The sequence below is a fragment of the Eptatretus burgeri genome, chromosome 8 (assembly GCF_056783735.1).
Source record: "Eptatretus burgeri isolate ZD-2024b chromosome 8, Ebu_testis_v1, whole genome shotgun sequence".
In the NCBI taxonomy this organism is placed as follows: domain Eukaryota; kingdom Metazoa; phylum Chordata; class Myxini; order Myxiniformes; family Myxinidae; genus Eptatretus; species Eptatretus burgeri.
Window position 1 is genome coordinate 106,798,770 of NC_140968.1, and position 12,927 is coordinate 106,811,696.

Consider the following 12,927-nt stretch of genomic DNA (forward strand, 5'->3'; position numbering starts at 1 on the left):
TTTAAACGGAAGAGAATTGGATAATTATGTTGATGTATCGTTTGATTTGAAATGTGATTTTCTTTGTGTGTGTACTTAATTGTTATACAGTGTGATAACTTTATACACAGAATATATACATTATCAGGGATTTCTGTTTGGTGGATTGAAGGTCGATTGAAATTCCAATCACACTTTTACTATGTTCTTGGACATAAAATGACCCAAATTTGCTGGCTCAGCTAATTGTTTGTTTGGTGCGGTACAAACATCCATTGATATGGTTGTTATGATCAAAGAGGACTTTATGGAACACTATGTAATAGGATTGTTCAGATATTGAAGCATTATATATATATATATATATATATATATATATATATATATATATATATATATATATATATATATATATATATATATATATATATATATATATATATATATATATACGAGGTGTGTTCAAAAAGTATCCAACCTTTGTTCATAAAAAATACTCGTATCCAGATACAACAAACTTACACTAATCTCCTTCAAAGTAGTCCCCTTGGGCTGCCACACACTTCTCCCAACGGTTCTGCCACTGTAGGAAGCAGCGCTGGAACGCCTCTTTTGGGATGGCGCGCAGCTGGTCCGTCGCATTCCGCATGATGACTTCTCTGGACTGAAATCTGGTCCCTTTCAGGGGCATTTTCAGCTTGGGGAAAAGCCAGAAGTCACACAGAGCCATGTCGGGAGAGTAGGGAGCCTGACGAAGCACAGGTGTGTTGTGTTTGGCCAGGAAACTCTGTATCAAATGTGAAGAATGGGCGGGTGCATTATTGTGATGGAGCTGCCAATTGACCGCTGCCCACAGGTCCGGCCGTTTGCGTCGCACAGCGTCACGAAGGCGACGCAGTACCTCTTGGTAGTATCCTGCATCAGCAGGGTCCTCACTTGGTCAATGACTATCTCATTTCGGGATGTTGAGGGCCTACCAGAACGTGCTTCACTTTCCACTGAAGTGCGACCATCTTTGACGCGGTTCTACCACTTTTTTATCTGTGTGGTGCCCATTGCTTCGTTCCCAAATGCCTGTTGAATCTTGTGGATCGTTTCCACTTGGGAATCGCCAAGCTTTACACAAAATTTGATGCAGTAGCGTTGTTCAAGTTTTTCTGCAATTTTGTCAAAAACGAAAATCCGACGGCGCTCACTTACACTTCCTCACTCATCAGCCGTATGTCGGAGACTGACAGCTTCTGCAGGCGGGAAAATATTCACGCATACGGATTAGGATCGCCTACACACATGCACCAAACCACGCCTCCCTAACTTCATTTGTTTACGCACGAAAAATTAAGGTTGGATACTTTTTGAACACACCTCGTGTGTGTGTGTGTGTGTGTGTGTGTGTGTGTGTGTGTGTGTGTGTGTGTGTGTGTGTGTGTGTGTGTGTGTGTGTGTGTGTGTGTGTGTGTGTGTATATGTGTATATGTGTATATGTGTATATGTGTATATGTATATGTATATATATATATATATATATATATATATATATATATATATATATATATATATATATATATATATATATATATATATATACATTTATATACACAGCTCTGGAAAAAAATTAAGAGACCACTGCAAAATTATCCGTTTTTCTGGTTTTACTATTTATGGGAATGTGTTTGAGTAAAGTGAACATTTTTGTTTTATTCTATAAACTACTGCCAACATTTCTCCCAAATTCCGAATAAAAATATTCTCATTTAGAGCATTTATTTGCAGAAAATGACAACTGGTCAAAATAACAACAAAGATTCAGTGTTTTCAGACCTCAAATAATACAAACAAAACAAGTTCATATTCATTTTTAAACAACACAATACTAATGTTTTAACTTAGGGAGAGTTCAGAAATCAATATTTTGTGGAATAACCCTGATTTTCAATCACAGCTTTCATGCATCTTGGCATGCTCTCCACCAGTCTCACATTGCTGTTGGGTGACTTTATGCCACTCCTGGCGCAAAAATTCAAGCAGCTCGGCCTGTGACCATCCATCTTCCTCTTGATCACATTCCAGAGGTTTTCAATGGGGTTCAGATCTGGAGATTGGGCTGGCCATGACAGGGTCTTGATCTGATGGTCCTCCATCCACACCTTGATTGACCTGGCTGTGTGGCATGGAGCATTGTCCTGCTGGAAAACCAATCCTCAGAGTTGGGGAACATTGTCAGAGCAGGAGGAAGCAAGTGTTCTTCCAGGACAACCTTGTGCGTGGCTTGATTCATGAGTCCTTCACAAAGATGAATCTGCCCGATTCCAACCTTGCTGAAGCACCCCCAGATCATCACCGATCCTCCACCAAATTTCACAGTGGGTGCGAGACACTGTGGCTTGTAGGCTTCTCCAGGTCTCCATCTAACCATTAAACGACCAGGTGTTGGGCAAAGCTGAAAATTGGACTCATCAGAGAAGATGACCTTACTCCAGTCCTCGACGGTCCAATCCTTATGGTCTTTTGCAAACCTCAGCCTTGCTCTTCTTTGCTTCTCATTGATGAAGGGCTATTTCCAGCTTTGCACAACTTCAGCCCTGCCCCTAAGAGTCTGTTTCGAACCGTCCTCACCATGCACTTCACCCCAGCTGCCGTATGCCAATCTTTTTGAAGGTCACGTGATGTCATCCTACGGTTGTTGAGTGACATTTGAATGAGTTGGCGGTCATCCTGGTCAGTGGAAAGTCGTTTTCGCCCTCTGCCAGTCTGTAGCTTTGTTGTCCCCAATGTCTGCTGCTTGACCTTGTTCTTATGAACCGCCATCTTTGAAATTTTAAGGATGGAAGCAACGTGACGCTCACTGTATCCCTCTGCCAGTAAAGCCAGAATTGAACCCTTCTTTTCCTCACTCAAAACTTTTCTTTTCAACTCTTTTGGCATGGTCAATAGTTATTTTTTTTGATTCCAATTACTTTTTGAGGTACTACTAACACTGTTTCTGCCATCCAGCTGGTCCTATTGCAAGAGGATGGTGATGACTACAGCAGTGGTTTTTATACTTTTCCTTGTTAAATAAGATTCGGTTCAGGTGATCACCTAATCAGTACCTCACTAAGTAGAATGAGGTGTGCCTGTGTTGGAATTCAACAGACGCTGGAATGGAATGGCTGCCATACATGTAGAGATGCTGATTAAAAAATTTTTTTTAGTGGTCTCTTATTTTTTTCCAGAGCTATATATATATATATATATATATATATATATATATATATATATATATATATATATATATATATATATATATATATATATATATATATATATATATATAATATACACACACACACACACACACACACACACACACACACACACACACACACACACACACACACACATACATGGCATGAGGAGAGTTTGTTTCCTGGCATGGCCCATGCCTAATACAATATGTACCCCCCAGACAGTTTCATCAAATTAAGGAAAAGTGGAGTGAGGGGGGGATGGGGGCGTTTATATTTTGATCTTCCTCTGAGTGTGTTGTTGTATATAATTCGGAATTCAGCATCTAAAAAGGCTGTGATGAATATCCCATTAACACTGTACCTCTCCTCGATCCTTGAGTGTATAGCTATGATATTTTCTATGCACTGCCTAATTTTATCTTTTCCATTAACAACAACCGTTTTTTTTTTAATTTGAGCAATTGCTTGAAGATTAGTATTCCCATCAGTGAAGTGATGAGTCTTATATTCTACTTGTATTCATATGTGCAAGTTTTGCATGACCCTTCATGGACTGTACACCTAATTGGTTAAACCGCTTTACCTTATCCCAGGCCAGAATCGTTTTCCTGGCTGTCGTTGCAAGGCACAGTGCAACACCAAGCAGTGTCCATGCTACTTGGCCGTGCGGGAATGCGATCCTGATTTGTGTCAAACGTGCGGGGCAGCTGAGCATTGGGACAGTCGCAACGTTTCCTGTAAAAACTGCTGCATCCAGCGTGGCCTAAAGAAGGTGAGCATAGGTGATTGAGTTGAGAGGCACATGAAACGATGAAAAACGAGAATTGGGCATTCTCGTGTTTTGACGATGTGGATTGGTCGAGGGGACAAGTTGGGTGGGGGGGATGAGTGTGTGGTATTAATTTGTTTATTTTGATTTGGCTGCCTTTTAAATTTATGTCTCAATTCTTTGCCATGATGAAAGTTGCTGACTATGGCCAAGGACTTGCAGCATGTGCTTTGAGGATTATTTAATTGTTCGTTTTTATCGTATTACTTTTTAGCGTTGGGGTGGTTGAGTTTTTATACCAGCTTCTTGTACGTTTACATTCGTGTCGGGATGTTTAAAAGTGGGATCCGATGTTGGGACCTGACATTGAATTTAAAAGCGTTAATTTTACATCTGGTTTTATCTCATTAAAAATTATTCTGAACCATTTTCACAATAAATAAAAAAATGCAACTTCAACTTCCCAAAAATGGTCACTCGCGTGTGCGTGCGTGCGCGCGCATGTAAGCTTTGTTAATGTGATTACAATAATCTTCTCACAATAACCAACAGAGTTCAATTTCAAGCAGAAATCTATTTGGAGTTGTACAAAATGCTGTTTTGGTTTCTAATGCTTGTTTAATATAAAACAATCTGTTTATTGTTGATACCTTGTGAGGACGAAGGTTGGAGTCGCTTTTTTCATCGCCAGATAAAAAACAAGGGTTTTATTTTGTTTATCATTTTTACATTTTATAAGACATTTATTAAAGATAAGTAAATCCATGTCTTGAATTTATGCTTTGGTACAAATGCAGTATTTATGAATTGACCTTTTGCTTGATGGTAGAGTTGGTCACAGTCTGATCGGTAAGTTGTATATCTTTGGAATGAATGTCGTTTGTCCTGTTATTTAGTGTGGGACAGGAATGTTCCTAGTTTGTAAAAGGATAAAATGTATATTATTTATGCCCATCTGATTGGTATTTATTTCATACCCACAGCACCTACTCCTGGCTCCTTCCGATGTAGCGGGATGGGGAATCTTTATCAAGGAACCTGTACAGAAAAATGAGTTCATCTCAGAATACTGCGGAGAGGTGTGTACGAGCTTGTTGCTAAGGCTCTGAAAGTGGAGAAATCCAGGAGAAGCTGGCACCCTTAATTTCCAGAACTAAAAGTTGTCTAGAACTCTGATTTTATCCCAAGCTATCAATCAAAATAGCCTCACGAGAGATTTTCAAGTCTAATGTTACCAATTTGAATGCAGCATTTTGATGGGGGCTCCTAAATTCCCTTTTATCTTGGAGCTATTGTTTCTGATGTATATTATTCAGAACAACTGAGTAAAATAAATACTAACATTTGTCTAATCTGGCAATTAAAACATGAGTCCATTCGCTATTACCTTATCTAATTTTACATTGGGCTGTGTGCTTCCAAGATCATGGACATCCACACACAAAATTGAATACAAGAGATTTGTTCACCTCAAAAATTATTGAGATGGTGATGCAGTCATAAAAGAGTATGGGGACCAATAGGTATCTCCACTTGGCCTGTATCAAATTATATTCCTGTCTGTTGAACCACATTCATCTAATAGCTTTCTGTACTTTGAGGAGATTCCATGGAGCTGTGGTTGACAATAATGGCACGTCGTCAAAGAAATAAGGCGATTACGGGAACTACATTTTTACATCATGTTACCAGTTCAGACAGGCATTGATCATGACTGCAAAGTTCTGTCCAACTTCCCTCTAGGTCTCATATGGCACTGCCTGGAGGTAGTCTGACACCACCTGCTTCAGATCATCCAGTGTGGCAGGGTGGATGGCATAGACAGAGCCTTTGGCAACACCTCCAGACAGTTGTATAGACATAGACAGTTGTCCAGAGGGCTCCAAGCTGTCACTGAACCAATTGCATATATCAAGTCTCCTTCTCATGTCATCTTGATTCAGTTTATACCTAATATACATGATGTATGTGAAAAGCTTCAGTTCCTCAGTGAGCATATGCCAGACTGACGTTGGTTTGATGCCTAGCTCCTGGGAATGCCGGCGGTGGGACTTCTTGGGACTGTCCACTGCAGAATCCCACCATGGCGTCGATGTTAGCTTGGCTCCTGGTTACTGATGCTGGCCTGCCACTGTTGCCCTTGCCATTGCTCTGGTTGTGCACTGCACCTTTGTGCTCAAAATGTTTCACAATACGTTGAATGGCAGTTTGTGGGTTCATCACGTTTTCTGAGGTCATATTCCCGGTAGAACCTCCGGCGGGTGTCTACATATTATTTAGTCTCATACCACAGAGCCACTTTTGTCTTCTGCTTCACTGTCAATGGCATCGTTAAGCTACAGAGCTAGAAATCCCAAGGAACAAATATCACGATAACACCACCAAACCCTGAAAAGGAAAACAGTATAGGTCAAAAACAAAGAAATGGCAGGAAGTCAAAGTTGTATCCATCCAATAGGACCATACTCTGTACAGAGCATCTGTGCTGCCAAAGCAGTCTCCTTGGCTATTGGGCACAATCCTGGACGGGTCGCCACTCTGACACAGGATAGTCGAATGGCTCAATCATCCCAGCAAGCTGGTACTCATTTTGCCGATCTTAGAAGGATGACGGGCTGAGTCAACCCCATCTGGTATTAATTCAATGCCTGAGCAGGATTTGAACTCAGGACCCTAGGATCCCAAGCCCACCACCCTAACCGTTAAACCAACACCAGGCATAAAGTTGTACCAATCATTTTGAAACAGCCCGTACTAAGGAAACGATGCTCTGCTCCATCTGCCATACCGGTGAAACGTTAAAAAATACAATTCTTATCAACCACCCGCCACTTTGCTGATGGGTATATGAAAGGGGGGGAGAGAGAGAGAGAAGGTGGGGGAGAGTGAGGAAGTTAGGGAGGGAGGGAGAGTGATGAGGGGTGGGGGAGTGAGGAGGGGTGCGGGAAGGGAAGGCAGTGAGAGGAAGGGAAGGCAAACGTGTGGTGGAGCATTAATTACGATTCAACTGTCTCAACAAAATTCTTCTGCAGAGAATAAAGGTGAAGATGGAAACAAAATAATGTCTGAAGTCCATTTTCTCCTGGTCCTACTAAAAATACCGTCTGGACACGGACACCGCCCGGACAGGTCTGGAGACAAAACCGCCCCGAGCTAAGCTGTCCGGAGACTAACGCCGCCCAGCACATCTCCGGAGATGAACTCTGTCCGGACATAACCGCCGTCCAGATATGTACAGAGACAGAGAGATGGAGAGAGGTCGGTGTGGGAGGAGGGTGCTACAATGTATTGGGAAAGGGTAGAGCAAGGATGGGACAAAGAGATAGAGATAGAGATAGAGATAGAGATAGAGATAGATAGATATGAGGGTAGAGGAGTTAGCAGAGAGAATGTGTTATGCTTTATGAACAACACACACACACACACACACACACACACACACACACACACACACACACACACACACACACACACACACACACACACACACACACACACACACACACACACACACACACACACACACACACACACACACACACACGTGCTTGGCCGATATTGGCAATTTTTCGGGAATCAGCAGGTTGGAGCCAGTGTGATTACCGATTGCAGTACATACTGTATAACACCCAAAAACCTTGAGTAGCTTTCACCTTAAAACAACGTTGCATTTATATCGACGTTTCTGGGATATGTTCACAAACATTAATTTTTATAAATAGCTGTGTGTGATGGGTGGAAAAAAAAGAAATTGGCTCAGTGATTTAGAAAACATCTTAATACTGCAAACGGCTTGGAAATCGGATGTTGTATCACAACTTGTTCAGGAGGACGGAGCACGAAGCCCTCGCTCGGGGCGACGGGGCGCGAAGCCCTCGCTCGGGACGATGGGGCACACAAGGGGGTGTAGACTTTCTGTCGGCCCTGTATGTCCATTGACATGGTCCTGATCTCATGTCTGAGATTGAGAGCTTCCATCCATTTCTTGGGGGGTAGAAGCAGCATGTCCAACGTAGAATGATGAGGTCTGAAATGGAACTGATGATCCGAGATAAGTCCTTTGGAGAAAAAAACAGAAAAAGAAAAAAGGAGGGATTTTAAAATCAACTGCAATGATAAATCCATGACCTTGCTTATAATTTGAAGTGAGCTCATGGCCTGTATTTAGGAGGATCCAATTTTGTACATTGTGTTTATATTGTAGAGATGTTGGATGACTTCCAGGTGGACTGACACTGACCCAGAGAGAATGATCAAGTGAACATGGAAGAACGAGGACGAGCAAGAGCAGCAGAGCAGGTTTTCAAGATATTACACTGATGCCGCCTGGGCCTGTCGCAGGATCGGAGTCGAGGTTTGCTAGAACCCTCTACACCTTCTCAAGTGGGAAAGACAGTATGCAGAAGCAATTGGTAATGAGAGGGTAGGCTAGGTATAGGGAGTGAGGAGTTTGGTACACAAGGTTTGGGAGCAAACAAAGAATTGATGCATTTGGCCTTCTCATGAGCAGAATCAGATGTGTTGCCATTTGAAGTGAGGGAAGGGATAGAAGAGAAGCAGACACCAGAGACTGACTTAACAAGGTGCCACGAGGTATTTGAAGAAGGAGATGGGTTTAAGAGTTCAGTCTTGAGCTTGGCCAGATGTTATTTTCTGGCTTTTCCGAGAGTGAATCCACACTTGTTGCAGAACTTGTGGAATGATCTGAGATTGCCTTCAGTCAGATTTGCTTTCCAGGAAAAGAGGGCTTAGTTGTTTGAAGGCAACTTCCTCACCACAGGATTCTGTGCACCATGGATGAGAGGAGAGGTATGGTAACCGGAGATGAGATGTTATAAATCTGTACATTAAGGAAAGCTAGCTTGTGTGTAAGGATTCCCAAGCAGTACTAATATCAGAAATGAAGGACCAGTGTTTATATGAGGACAGCTTGTATTCCCTGCCAGACTTTACTTTTACTGTGCCGAGGGAGCTCTTTGACAATAGTCAGAGAGATGTTTTTGATTCCCTCTTTCACTCGAAGTCCACTTGCATGCTTCATTCCTTCATTAGAGGTCAAAGTTCTTCGACGAAGTGAAGCACTTATTTTTTGGAAGTTTATGAAAGGATAAATTAATTTAAATGTTCACCATTTTCCATCAGATGTTCGTGCTCACATGCAGTAAAGGTGGACTTGCATGGTAAATGCATGAAATATAAGTATTACCTTAACAGATAGCAATGAGTCATTAACCTGGCATTGTACTTAACACACTTAGCATCCAACTGAAAAAGCCATTTGCAGATAATTTCACAAGATGAAGCGGATCGACGAGGCAAGGTGTATGACAAGTACATGTGTAGCTTCCTCTTCAACCTCAATAATGGTGAGTCCTTTACCTGCTTTTCAAGCTGTTGTTTTAACAAGGAACACTGACATATATGTATATATATATATTTTTTTTACATATTAGCTGCAAAATGTCATCGGTGTAGACATATTGTGTTTATTATCTCTGTCCGTCCCTCTGGATTTCTTCATCCATTCGTCCCTCTGTCTGGGATGTCATTGCGTCTGGCACATCTTTACAGTGTTACTTCCAGTGCTAGGCTAGGCCTCTACGGATGTGCACATCATTTGGCATCCAGCACTCAACCCGTCCTGTCACTTTGCTGTCAGCAGTTGAACAGCATAACCCGTATATCTGACGATCTGACTATCTCGTGTCCGTAGGCGATGGGCTAAATGCCACACGATAGACATCGAGATGACGGATTTAGTAGGATGGCAGTGTAGTAACATGGTGTTGCGTCTGGAATGTAATTACAGCGTTGCATCTAATTCTCGGCTTGGCCTATATGGTGGTGTATTATTCATGACTCCATGAGAATTGCATCTTTCAACTTGAAAACAAACAAACAAAAAAAAAACGACAACATCTGATCCCTGGGAACGTAAAACAAATTAATAATAGTTTTTTGGCGAATAAGTGTGCTCATTACGAAGATTAATGCTGGGTTGTTAGCAGTGAACAAAATGTTTCTGTAATAATAAAATTTGAAATATTAACTATAAACTGTTACTGAACTGTAACATACACAGTATTAGTTGTGTTGTTCAACTACCGCTAGCGAAACGACTGGTTCAATGCTCGTGCTTATAAACACAAATTTTGTTTATGATGGAGCCCAATGCAGTGGTTTGCTCTTACATTACATGAAAAACTAGGAGGGCACTTGGTAGAGAGCATACCTCGGCCACTCAATGCCTGATCCAGTAGAACATAACGGCCCAATACATGTTTGATATATCATACTGTATATCGTTTTTGGCCCCATCTCTCAATGGTAAAGAATTACTTTCAAAGTTAAATAACTCTCCTATCTGGATCTGGATTTTCACCAAAATTGAATCAATTCGTCCTTGTCACACGACTAGCCAGTGCACCAAGTTTCATCTGAATCATCTGTACAATGTTTTGAGATATCGTGCTATCTCGTTTTTAGCCCAATCTCTTAATAGTGAAGAATCACTTTAAAAATTATAGTATCTGGATCCATCGCCGGATCTTCACCAAAATTGAATCAATTCGTCCTTGTTGCACTTCCAACCTGCCCACCAAATTTAATTCAAATTCAACTTTTTGAGATGACCTGCACACAAACAAACACGAAAGACGACGTGCAAAGCACGATACCTACGAAATCCCTCAAACAAATTGAATTCATCCACCCATTATTTTTATGGTAAGTTACCTGATGTGCAAATCCTCTTCAAATTTCAAGTAATTTGGATGAAAATTGATAATTTAAAAAATTTAGTGTATGTTGACCTTCAGACCTCAATAATTGGTGGTTAAATTTGAAGAGGATTTGCATATCAGGTCACTGAATTCAAAGTTAATCAAATAAAGGTCACATGAAAGAGTGCAAGAGAGAAAATATCTGATGTTTCTAACTCGAGTTATGATCTGCAAAATGATTTTCAAAGGGCACGTGACCTTTGACCTGTTGAACCCAAAATCGAATCTATTCATCTTTTGTATCGCAATCCATACTCATACCAAGTTTGGTTGCAATCCCTTCTGTGGTGAAAGTTATCTTGGTAAGAAAAATAATTTCAATTAAAGATCACATGACCATAGGCCTTTGACCATTTGACCCCAAAATTGAATCGTTTCATCTCTGCATTATGCTACATGCTTGTATCAAGTTTGATGAAAATCCTTTCAGTGGTTCACAACTTATTGTGGTAATGAAGATCTACTATGCACACGTGCACCTGACGGACAACCCTAAACTTAACAACTCCGACATAAAAATTAATCCTGAACAAATGCACACAAGGAATGGAAACTGTGCACCTTCGGTTATAAGGAGTCCTTGTACATAGACTCGTCATACTTGGCACAGTACTAAACATCAAGTTCAGTCTGCTGCTTCATGTTAGCTTCCATTTAATTAATAAATGTTTTCTCGTGCTTTCTCAACATCCATGTGTTGTAAGAATAATCCAATTACACTCTAATTCAATATTAATAGTACTTTGTACCTGGGTACTCCTGAATTGTGCCTTGTATTCTTATGATGTTTTTTTTTTTTTTACACTAACAGTTGTCATTTTATTACTTTTCCTTTTTTCAGAGCTCAAAGCTCATGGAAGAGCTGGACAACAAAGGACTGCTGGAAGAATCCCCTTCATAGTCGTAGTTACAGATGAATGTGGTACAGAGAGATAATGAAATGGAAAATCAATGAGCAACCCAAAGAAGTAAAGAGCAAAGATGGGTCATCAGGAGGAACCTCGATCGGATTCGAGTTTCAGCCGCTACGCCACAACCCTCAAACCCATCTAGGTGCAGCCAAGTGAGGCTTACAGAAAAATTTCTGCAAGAATTCACTTCTCCTTAGAGAGATAGAAAACAAAAGAGAAGAATAGAGAGTGAAAGAGATGAAAGAGAGGGTTCAGCACAGGGCTACTAGATTGATTACAGGCCTAGCTAGACTCAGCTATGAGGAGCGGCTGAAGGAGACAAGGCTTTATACACTAGAAAGGAGGCGGTTACGAGGAGATATGATGGAGATGTTTAAGATCATGAAAGGTGGAGATAAAATAAGTGAAGATGAATTATTTAACAGAGTAGACAGTGACAGAACCAGGAGCCATAGCCTGAGAGTAAATAAGAGGAGAGTTAAGACGGTAGTAAGGGAGGGGACTTTTACTCAGAGAGTAGTTAATGCATGGAATGGTCTCCCTGGAAAGGTAGTGGCAGCAGAAACAGTCGATAAGTTTAAATTAGAATTAGATCGGTACCTGGAAGTTATGGAGATGGAGGGGTTTGGGGATGTTGATAAGACTTTTAAGTAGTTTGAACATTCATGGGTGATTGTGTGTGGAGTGCTGTTGGTGGGGGTCTTGTCAAGGGGGGTTGTGTGTGTTTTAACCAAGTCCATGCCCCTTCCCCTAAGCAGAAGAAAAAAAAATTTTCCCCAAAAATACAAAAACTTAAAATAAATAGATAAACAAGTGGTGCCAGGCACAACAAATCCCACCCATTTAAGACATAAAGTTATTTTGGGGATCAAATTTAAATTTGATACATCCTTAACCTGAATGTTGATTATAAGGAATATTTTAGTCTTCGTTTGAAGTCAATTAAACCATTTTTGACGAAGTTATGACCGTAAAATGATTTTGACCTTTCAAGGCCATGTAAGGTCAAAGGTCATCGTGTCAAATAGCCTTGGAACTACCAAGAGAAGCAAGATCTTTATTGGTTTTCAAAGAAGCAAATATACTGCCAGAATCAATGCTAGTAAGAGAAGAAGTGGCTAAATATATAGTAAGAAAAGCCACAAAAGAGAATACAACGGAAGCAGTCAAGAGTATTGAAAGAGACTTGGTCAAAGACCAAGAAGTCTTTCCAGCAATAACCTGGACAATTGCCATGGCCATAATACAAAATGAAT

At 40.8% G+C, this 12,927-nt stretch overlaps 1 protein-coding gene across 6 annotated transcripts in view; it reads left to right on the top strand.

Annotated features, from left to right (window-relative positions):
- Nucleotides 1-12,927, top strand: part of EZH2 (enhancer of zeste 2 polycomb repressive complex 2 subunit) — a 125,008-nt gene that overhangs the window by 101,243 nt on the left and 10,838 nt on the right. For all 6 annotated transcript variants that reach the window (XM_085893452.1, XM_085893455.1, XM_085893454.1 and 3 more), the window contains 3 exons: nt 3,803-3,981; nt 4,962-5,057; nt 9,263-9,344. In XM_085893452.1, coding sequence (XP_085749578.1) covers nt 3,803-3,981; nt 4,962-5,057; nt 9,263-9,344 — 357 coding nt within the window. The remainder of the gene's footprint in view (nt 1-3,802; nt 3,982-4,961; nt 5,058-9,262; nt 9,345-12,927) is intronic.